At 26.9% G+C, this 10,672-nt stretch overlaps 2 protein-coding genes across 5 annotated transcripts; one reads left to right on the top strand and one right to left on the bottom strand.

Annotated features, from left to right (window-relative positions):
* Positions 1–422: 422 nt before the first annotated feature.
* Positions 423–5,748, top strand: LOC103568630 (angio-associated migratory cell protein). The gene is made up of 6 exons (XM_008545571.3): positions 423–605; positions 2,594–2,777; positions 2,859–3,115; positions 4,115–4,259; positions 4,456–5,017; positions 5,081–5,748. Exons 2-6 carry the CDS (start codon positions 2,597–2,599, stop codon positions 5,157–5,159), a joined length of 1,224 nt encoding a protein of 407 aa, XP_008543793.1. The 5' UTR covers positions 423–605; positions 2,594–2,596; the 3' UTR covers positions 5,160–5,748.
* Positions 5,749–6,450: 702 nt separating this feature from the next.
* Positions 6,451–10,389, bottom strand: LOC103568629 (UPF0598 protein CG30010). Of its 4 annotated transcripts, none has more exons than XM_008545568.1 (5): positions 10,186–10,389; positions 9,298–9,519; positions 8,993–9,041; positions 6,846–7,051; positions 6,451–6,767 (listed from the first exon to the last, which is right to left on the bottom strand). In XM_008545568.1, the coding sequence occupies exons 2-5, from the start codon at positions 9,427–9,429 to the stop codon at positions 6,516–6,518; spliced, it is 639 nt and encodes a 212-aa protein (XP_008543790.1). In that variant the 5' UTR covers positions 9,430–9,519; positions 10,186–10,389; the 3' UTR covers positions 6,451–6,515. The 4 variants fall into 4 exon arrangements, with proteins under 4 accessions (XP_008543790.1, XP_008543789.1, XP_008543791.1 ...); XM_008545567.1 differs by having other exon boundaries at positions 10,230–10,389; XM_008545569.2 differs by lacking the exon at positions 10,186–10,389 and adding an exon at positions 10,057–10,150.
* Between the last annotated feature and the right edge of the window lie 283 nt (positions 10,390–10,672).

Genomic DNA, 10,672 nt, shown 5'->3' with positions numbered 1-10,672 from the left:
TTCTATCTGTTGTAATAAATTTCACGGCATTGTTTCTAAATAGTGTATTATGTGACAAGGGACAAAACAGAACAATTTCAGACCAGAGAGAAGTTGGCTTATGTCGATGTTCAAGAAAATTTTTCTTTTAAATATAAACGATTACCTATTATGAAATTTTGACAGTAAATTCTTTAATATTAAATGTTCAGAAAAAAAAAATTTTGAATCCAAATTGAAAATTTTTGTCACGCTTATACATCTTTTACATTAAAACACTTATTTTTCATTTGGAATCCTCTACTTTACCGCGCATACAAACGGATAAGCAGAACGGAATTGGTCGCCTGTAGAGGAAAAAACATAAGACACCATCTGTCTCATTATATTTGAACGATTTTCACTTATAGGGATTGACCAATGACCATGTAGGAGTAGTCGAGTAGTGTAACGTCAAAATGCATGGGTAACAGAGTCACAGACTTAAAACACGTGTTGGAAAGGTTATAAAACATCAAATCAAAGTCAACATTTTGGCTAAGAATTTTATAAAATCATTTTGATAATAATTGCGAAAAAACGGTAGTACTCGTGAAAGTTAAATACAAGGTTCTTTGAATATCAAGGTAATTTTCAACTTTTTACAAACATTTGCGCAATATCAGATTGTTTAAAAGATTTTTTTCTAATCTTCTAATCAATTGATCTATTGCAATATATATTAATAACATATCATTGTTTTGATATTTATACATGAATCTGTTATGGTCCTCAGGTTAACAGACAATTAACAATTTTTGAATTTATTTTTGAACAAATCAATAAAAAAAAAAAAAAAAAAAAGAAAACTTAAGGTATGGACGTAGAAAATAAAAAATTTCCCATATAAAATCTTTTTCAATTCTTGAGCAAGTCTGATTTCAAGATCGATAGGTGCTAGAGTCTTTTTCTACGTATGTGTCTTCCCTGATTAAACAAAATGATTTGTGACGATTAAAACTGCTTTGATCGTTTTAAATTGTCACGAATCGTCAGTCGATGATTAAAGAGGATTATGAACGATTAAAAATTTAATCGTTTTTAATCTTCATGCAGGACCAGAAATTGCTATATATTATTTTACGATTAAAGACGACTCATCACGATTAAAACTTTCAAATAGTCTTTAATCGTAAAATAATATTGCAATTTCTGGTTCCGCATTAATCGTTTTTGATCGTAGAATTATAAATCGTCTTTTGACAATTAGAGACGATTAAATGTGAAAAACCATGACGATTAATGATGATTTAATTTTTAATCGTCACAAATTGTTTTGTTTAATCAGGGTTGCTGTAGATACTTGTGATCAGATTTAAATAGCAAGTCTAGTGCAAGACTTACACAAGAAATTCGTGCCAGATTATAACCCAACTCTAGAGAAAGACTACAGTTGAAAATAGTTACGCATGACTTGCTCAAGATCTGCTCATGACTCAAAATTGACTTTGAGCCTTGAGCAGGTTTTGAGCAAGCCATGCGGAAGTACCTACTGTAAGTTACTGGTGCAAGAAATGCGTTAGACACTGTTTCATCCCACGTATTCAAGATATCTTTAAGACGAGCAAAAATTTAGAAAATATTTTTTACGTTAGTTTTCTTAGGATTACTCCAGAACCGTAAAAGATAAAAATTCTTGAAATCCAGATCTGGAAACTAAACACTTGAAGATACAATTTGCTTTTTAATTTTTGTTTTACGACCATTTTCTCTGAGTTAAAGCATCTTGAAAATCGCACTAAAATTTGAATTTTTTTTTTATCCTTTAATTTCTGCGAGTAGTGTATAATCATATTTTTGTAAAAAATCATCGACTCTATAGAATAAATTTTACAAACTGATTTTTTCAATCCAGCGGATCAAAAGTAATCAATATTTTTACCGATTATGTGAAGATACATAATAATATTGATTCTGGTTTGACAACTCTAATATCACATTTATCCGGCATCAAAAGCGCCTCAGAAAAATAGTAATTAATAATCTAGACGAAAAAAAATGATGCTAAATTTCTAATTTCGTATATTAAAATTAATATGAAAAAGAATCGGTAAATTACTATCTATAGTTATTACTATTCAAATAAACATACAAAAATTTAATAAATGAGGAACCGAAAAATTAGTAAACGTACATATTAATATATAATGATCTAGTATACGAAGTTTTCATTTTATTATTTACCACTTATTCGATTCATGTATATTGTAAATTAATTTATAATGATGAATAAATGATATTTTGAGGTAATAATTGATCAGTGATATCGAATTAATAAAATAAAAGTTTGTAACTTTTTGAATTTTCGGCTGTAATTAACTTTCACTAATAAGTCACGTATTATACCTAAAAGTAATAATATTTAGTTAGTTTTTGAAATAATTGATAGTAGTTTTTAGGAATCTCCAAAAATTAGTAAACTACTTTGCATTAAGCACATAATAGTACTAATTATGGATAACAGATTCCACTTTTTACTATTATTTATTCATTTTTAATATTCTGTTTTTTTCCGTATAATGGTTCACATGATAAGATAATTGTTAATATCTGATTGTTATTATAATTATTACAGAAAATGTTTCAAAAAGATAGTCCACCAAGATCTAATGAGTTTGATGATTTTGACGAAAATGATATGGTTTATGTGGATGAAATAGATGAAGTAATCGATTTAGAATCAGACTTGCAACATGATAGGATGGAAGAGGATGAATTAGAAACCGATGATGCCGTTACGGTTTTCAAGCACCACAAAGGTACTGATAGTATTCTATTTGCTAGCATTAAATTATAATAGTTAAATATCTTTATCATTTCTCACGTTAAGTATATTGTAGAGTCAGTAATTTGTGGATCTTTAACAAATGATGGAAAGATTGCAGTTACTGGTGGGCAAGATGATGTCGCTTATATCTGGAACACAGAATCCGGAGAAATAATTTATAAATGCACCGGACACAAAGATAGCATCATTTTTGCTGAATTCAGTCCTGATAATTCTTACGTGGCAGCTGGAGATCTGAGTGGCATCATTCAGGTTTGGAAAATGCGAGATAAAAGTCTCGTGTGGAGTTATAATATGGGAGATGCGTCGGTATGTAATAAATGCATTTTGATAATTAATAAATTATATCTATTATACATATATATATTAGGGTGGCCCAAAACCGACTATTTTTTTTTCGAGTCTCTTATGAAAATTTGTTAGCTTACGATGTTTTAAGGAGCCTCTCCAAAAATCGACGATAAAAAATTTTCAAGAGGTCGCTCATAAATTTTTAAAATATCAAAAATGACAAATTCGGATTTTTTACTTTTAAATTTTTTCTTTCTCGTGGCAGCAATAGTTTATACTTGTAAAATCATGCTTTTGCTGAAAATTTCAGCCGAAAATTTAAATATTTAAACGGCGCTCAAGAATTTTGAATATTAACTGATAATATGTAACTAATACTTTGAATTAGTTTTTGTATTTGTTTATAACTCAATTACTGTCATTTCACTAAAATATAACTTTTGGATAACCAAAAATATACAGGACAGTCTTAAACAATAAAATTTGCTAAGTTTTGAATCAACGAAAAAACCTAAAAATTGAATTAAGAAATAAAAAAGTATGTAAATGACATTATTTAAATTTCTCGGGTTATATTTCCATTCATTGTGATGCAAATTGATGGTGAAAAAATCGAGAAGCTTTATTATCAATATTCAAGGGTCGCTCGAAAACGTTCAAAAGACAGCACTCGGAAACATTCAAAATTCTTGAGCGAGGTTTAAATATTTAAATTTCAGGCTTAAATTTTCAGCGTAATTATGATTTCACAAATATAAACTATTGCTGCCACGAGAAAGAAAAAAATTCGAAATAAAAATTCAAATTTCAATCATTTTTGATTTTTTCAAAATTTGTGAGCGACCTCTTGAAAATTTTTTATCGAGCTGATTTTTGGAGAGGCTTCTTAAAACATCGTAAATCAACAAATTTTCATAAGAGACTCGAAAAAAAAAATAGTTATTTTTTTTTGGGCCACCCTAATATATATATATATATATATTATTATTATTATTGTTATTAAAATTTGATTTACAGTGGATGAAGTGGCATAATGTAGCAAATATTATTTTTGCTGGTAGTGTAGAAGGTGAAATTTATATGTGGAAAATTCCAAGTGGTGAATGTAAAGTATTCCAGGGATATGGTCATAAAACAGAAGCTGCCGCCATTACATCTGATGGTATGTAATAATTCTTGTAATCCAAATCATCACTAAATCTATTAGTATTATAGTTATTATTACTATTTTCCAAGCCTTCAACCTTAATGTTTGTTAAGTTACAAAACTAATTCCAATAACATTAGATAAAAAGGTGGCATGTCCTATAAACTGAAAATTCCAGTTATTGTTATTATAATTGATAATTTGTGTTTAGGAAAAAAGTTAGTAACAGGATACAAAGATGGAACAATTCGTGTATTGGATTTAAAAGAAGGTTCTGTACAAACAACGATACCAGGAAACTCAGCACATTCAGACGCCATCACAAATTTAGAGTGTCAAGCTGATGGCAAGTTGATTATATCTGCTGCAGTTGATGGGAGGACAGTTCTCAGTACTACTCAAAATGGAAAGATTGTCAGTATACTTCAAAACTTACAAGAAAATAAGTCAGCGGAAACAAATGAAGATGAGGCAGATTCATCTCAAGAGAATTGGCCTGAGTCAGTAGCGTTTTGTAGAAATCTCGAGCTTCATCTGGCGGCTTCAGGTACAATCAATGGAGAATTATTTATTTGGGATACTTCCAAACAAGTAATCAGACATAAAATAACCCAAGAAAGAGGCATCACGAAACTTGAATGGATAGCAAACACACCGTTTTTATGTACCGTGGGTTTAGACGGTATTGTGAGATTTTATGACGCTAGAACAAAAGAATGTCTTAAAGAATTATGTGGACATTCTGATACTATTTTAGATTTACATGTTTGCAGGTAATTATAAACTTTTTTTTTTATTTTTTAACAATTTTTGTAATGCAATTTTTGTATTTTTAGAAATAATACGAAAATCTTAACAACATCCGAAGATTGTACCGCTAGAATTTTTGATGTCACCGACTTGCAATTAAAATAGGACAGCATTAAGTATGTCTATAAATAATGATTTTGATAATAATTTATAAAAAATAGATTATTTTATAGCAAATTTGTTTTATTTTTAATAATTATTTTCAACCCTATACTCGTTCGATCAGATTATTATTTTTATAAAAAATATATATCACCTGGTAATAGATCAGAAAGAATGAATTTGAGAAATTATTGATAAAATGGGTGTCTTATAAATCTTTCCGAGATTTTCCGAATTTCGTATTTAGATTTCAACACAAATTTAGTGTTGAATAAAAATAAAAAAAGGCCATTCGGCAGCCGAAATGGAAGTAGATTTTGCATTATTTATTTAATTATTTAAATCCGTAAAGTAGGCGGTGGCGTTCAAAGGTTCATCTAAAGCTTATAACGTCAATTATATTTATGCTAGTTAATTTAAAAAAAAAAACTTTATGTATACTTTAATGTTGAGATTTTATAAGTGTTACATGGCAGGAATCACAATTGGAACAGTTACATGAATTTATTAAAAAGTGGAAGAACGAATGCAACAGCTAAATTTCAATAAATAAATAGCTAATTTTCGTTGAATATAAAAAAATAGCACTGAAATATGAAGCTCATTAGATAAGCTACATAAAAATATTAACAAGATTCATCTATTATCTATTACTTAAAAGTTATTAAATGAGAAAGTGAAAAAAAATGTTTTTTTCTATTTTTCTGAAAATTTTAAAATTCATCAAAGTATTAGAAAAAATTATCTGAAGAGTAAGCAACATAGCTTGAATAAAAGCAAATCGAATGAACATAAAGATTCATTCAACAAAAATAGATTATCTCTTTAAGATCAAAAGTTATTTAAAGATAAATAAAAAAAAGTTGAATTTTTTGAAAAATTAAAAAATCTTTAAATGACTATAACTTCTAAACTTTCTGGCCGATTTAGCTCATCTTCGAACTGAACCGAGCTCTTTAGCTAAAGAATATGTAAAAAAAAATTTCATCGAGATCGGTATAGAATTGTGGAAGCTATCGTGGGAGAACCGCGCGTCATATCGTATATATAAATACATATATAAATTTTTTCATCATTATAATTTTTGGAACCTCCTTGACTAAAATAGATATAAAATGTTAAAATTTTTGTAAAGTTGCGTCATAAGGACAAATACAACAGTTAAATTTTTATAAAATCTACTAAAAATAGAAAGTTATTAACACACAAATTATGTCGATTTTAATACAATATTTTTTACTGTGTACAAAGAAAAAAACTCAAAAAGCTAAATTTCGAAAGCAAGGAACTAGGGTCAATTTTTTGATAGTTTATTGTAACATTTTAAAAAATAATTTTATGATTTATTTATCTAAAAAATTAGTCGTTAATTTCACTCTTCAACAAATGAAGTTTATCTTGATACCATTGATTATCAAGAATATATTGCGTTTCTTCCCAATTAAAATGTGTAGGGCCTTGATTTTCACCATTTTCAAATTTAAAACGTGAACTGAATTCAATAGCAAGCTTTGATTTTACTAGTCCAATTCCATTTGCTGTTATTGGACCTGGGTGATAAACTCTACCAGTTTTAATATTCATAAATATTTTATTTGGATGGAAAGGTACCTAATTATATAATATTTCAGTAAATTGTTAAAAATATGGAGAAAATGTTTGCTATTTTACAGAATTTTTTATACAAACCACGAGAGAATCTTCAGCGTAGCCGTAACTTAGAAAATAATCATCGTTTTTATTTTTAATTACATGAGTAAAGACAATCGGCAAATCATCACAGCTTACATAATTTTTTTCTCTACCACACAATGATAAATATGGAAACTCATTAGCATATCGGTTCGAATCATTTATCTTTAGCCTTTTAAAGAAAAAAGCGAGAAATTTTTTTTCTGGAACAAAAACAAATATTTATGTAACGTTTAAAAATATTCATAGAATTATAATAATAAATTAATACATACTATAAATTCATTAAAATACAGTATAAAAAAAATTTTCCACTATTGTAAGTATTGAATTTTAAACAATTTTCTATAAAATAAAAATCATAGGGGATTGCATGGGGATCCACAGGAATCTATATAGGAAAAAATGGATTTATGTAAGAATTCATAGGAATTAATGTAATATAGGAATGTATGGATCTGTATAAGAATTTATGTAGGAAATCATGGGTATCTGGATTTCTATATGGCCATGGGAAATCTATATAGGAAGTTGTGGGTTTTTGAATTTCCATGTGGGAATACATGTGTCCCTGAATTTTCAGATGGTAAATCCATAAAGAAAACTGGGTAATTGGATTCCCATGAAGGAACTTTACATAGGAAACTGGTTTTACCTTGATTCCCATATAGGAACTTGAATATATAGATTTCTTTGTGGAAAATTCATATAGGAATCTGAATTTCTATGTTATCGTCTATCAATACGCGTATATGAATAAAAGAACAGATTAATATTCTATTGGTAGGATACATGGAGCAAAGAGTATAGTAAAAATTACAATACTATAGTAAAATTTACTAACAGATATGAAATGATACATTTTGTATTGTAATTATTGCTAAACGTTTAGTAAAATTTGCTAGTTAGTAATAATTACATAATACGATATTAAAAATTACTATGCGTAATGTATTTTTTGCTAATATGATTATATTTTTTACTATTTGTATAGTAAATTTTACTATAAGTACTATTAATAAATACAAATTTAAGAAAGTCAATTTTCTAATACAATATAGGATTTATTACTATACAAAATATTAAAAATTACTATATGCAATGTATTTTTTGCTAACACGATTATATTTTTCTCCTATCTGTATAGTAAATTCTACTATGCTTAGATAAAATTAAAAGTTGGTGGGGATAGCACACACAAATATGTATTGCAAGTTCTGAAACTTTTGTCCAAAGGAGACATCGGGCCGTCAGACATAGGAAAGGACTCGCGCGCGGGAGATCAGTATTCGAATCTCGGTTGAAAACAAGTGAATTTTTAAAAAACGAAAATCGACACCAACACCAATACAGATGACGTAAATAACAATAATAATCAATATGATAGCAATAATAGTAAAAAGTTAAAAGCTAATAAAAATTTGATTTTTTTTTTCCATTCTAATATAGTAAAATTTACTAAACGGGATAGTAAAATTTATTAAATATAACTAAAAATGAATATGCAATATAGGAGATTTTTTATAATCAGTATATGAGAACTTACTAAACGACTTGTAAAATATGCTTATCTGTTCATTAATTTTTCATATAAATCATAAGCGTTTCAAGATTACTATCCAAATTTAGTAATTATTCTCATATTTTTTAGTAAAATTTACTATATTTTTTTCTCCGTGTACTTTTTAACAAAAAATTGATCAATTGATACTCTTTATATCAGCATTTCTAATTACTAAGTCATTGATTTATTTATTAACTCAAGAAATATTACATCTGTATAGAAATTATAAATAATTTTAATAAAAAACTAAATTGGGAATCGTACAAAGGTACTGTACTCGAGGGAACTTTATGAAAACATACGATTTTTATGGTATTTGTATCAATAACGTGATGCTTTTTGTTAATTTTCTTAATTCCTAATCCATACAAGATTCCCATTTGGATTTTGACATGGTGCTGATTCCCATCGGAAATTATCGTGAAAATCCATATGAGAATCTATACTAGATTCCCAAATGGATTTTTCTTGATAAATTTATCAAATTATGAGTAGTATTTTAAAATATTGGCATTTAAGAGTATGAATAATAACTTATTTTAAAACTATTTAAATTTCTATTTCAAAATTTCAATTTTACCTTTAAAACATGATGTAAAATTTTTTATACGAGCATCATCTAAAAATAACTATGATTGTGCAAAAAATAAAATTTTTAAATAAATAATTTCTATAATTAAAGAAAGTAGCAGACATGAAAAAATTTTGTCATTTTTATAAATAAGTAACTTATAAGCAAGATAAGTTTTCAGAAAATGCGCAAAAAGGTTTTTTAAAGTTTTTTATATAAGTATTTTAGTTGTTTATTCAAAATAAATAAATTTATTTATTGACTGCTACTTTCAATATCAGAAAAAATCATCAAAAACAAAAATAAATATGCACCATCCCTTGATGATTGATGAAATAAAAGTATTCTCGTATATTAGGCGCTGGAGATTGTCCTTGCACATAATTAGCAAAAGATTTTGTGCCAGAAATTTTATTAAAACGTAAATGTCTTAAAACATTCATCATATTTTTTTATTATGACTGTTTTCAAAAAAAGTTAAGCGCAATTGGTGCAAAATTTGATTATCAACCTTTGAGCATATCAGTGTGCGTGTACTAGATATTAGATAATTTGTAAATTTTAAATAAATAAATAAAATTAAAATTTTTAATGATCTTGGTTAGCAGACAATTAACATTTTTCGGATTTTTTTTTATCAAAAATTTAATTTACAAAAAAAAAAAAATTGACTAATTTCAGTATGATACTAAATTTGGCAGACGTCAAATAATTTTTGAATTTGTGACAAACTGGTCAATAATAAAAAAAAAAGTATTTTAAAAAATTGCACCTTTAGTTTTTTAAATTTTCTACATGTGCATATTTTTTTTTTTTTTAATTCAAACTGCTGAAAAAAAAAATCGAAAACTTCTTAATTGTCTGCTAACTTCAGTATCATAATTTTTAAATTTTTATTCTATTGACATTTTATTAATTTATTCTAAAATTTTTTAAATTGACGTCATTTAAATTTACACTCATGTGACTGCAGCAGATATGAGATAGTTTATAAATTTTAAATAAATTAAAATATTAAAATTTAAAAAAATGCTCACAGATTTTTAAATTAATTAAATTTTAATTTCACTCACATTTTATTTAGTTATTCCAATTTTAAAAAATGCTAATTGTCAGTTATCCGTAAAATAAATTACAAAAAAAAAAAAAGTAAAAAATTGTTTTTTTTTTTTTTTCGAGATTAATATACAAATATAATATACAAAAATAAAGATCTGTGATTAAATTCCTTTTTAGGATACGTTACAATGTTAATAAAACTCGTAATAATTTAACAACAGCGCAAGTGTCTTTATATGGTCAGACAAGTTTTAGTTTTACATTAATTATCAAGTTAAATATTACTTAACATCTGTATAATTATTTATTAAAAATCAACAACAAAGTTGCGCCATCACAAAACTATCGAGCCGCTCCCTGGCGGGTAAATTTCGAAACGACTTTCGAGTTAAAGTCCAAAGCACGAAGTACATATAGATACAGGAGTTCGAACCGTATAAGATTTTTCACATTATTTGTGTACACAGAAATGAACCCAGATCATAGTTCTTTTTCTTGCCACTGGCTGCGCCAGTATTCAGGACGTACCGATATTATTATTATTATTACGCGTATATACGCACTGGCTGACTTGGCTCGTGAATATAAAAATAAATTAAATTAACTATAAATAAAACAAATTAATCATTA

This window comes from Microplitis demolitor, chromosome 4 (genome assembly GCF_026212275.2).
Source record: "Microplitis demolitor isolate Queensland-Clemson2020A chromosome 4, iyMicDemo2.1a, whole genome shotgun sequence".
Taxonomy (NCBI): Eukaryota; Metazoa; Arthropoda; class Insecta; order Hymenoptera; family Braconidae; genus Microplitis; species Microplitis demolitor.
The sequence above is the reverse complement of the archived record's forward strand: the minus strand, read 5'-3'. Positions and strand labels throughout refer to the sequence as shown.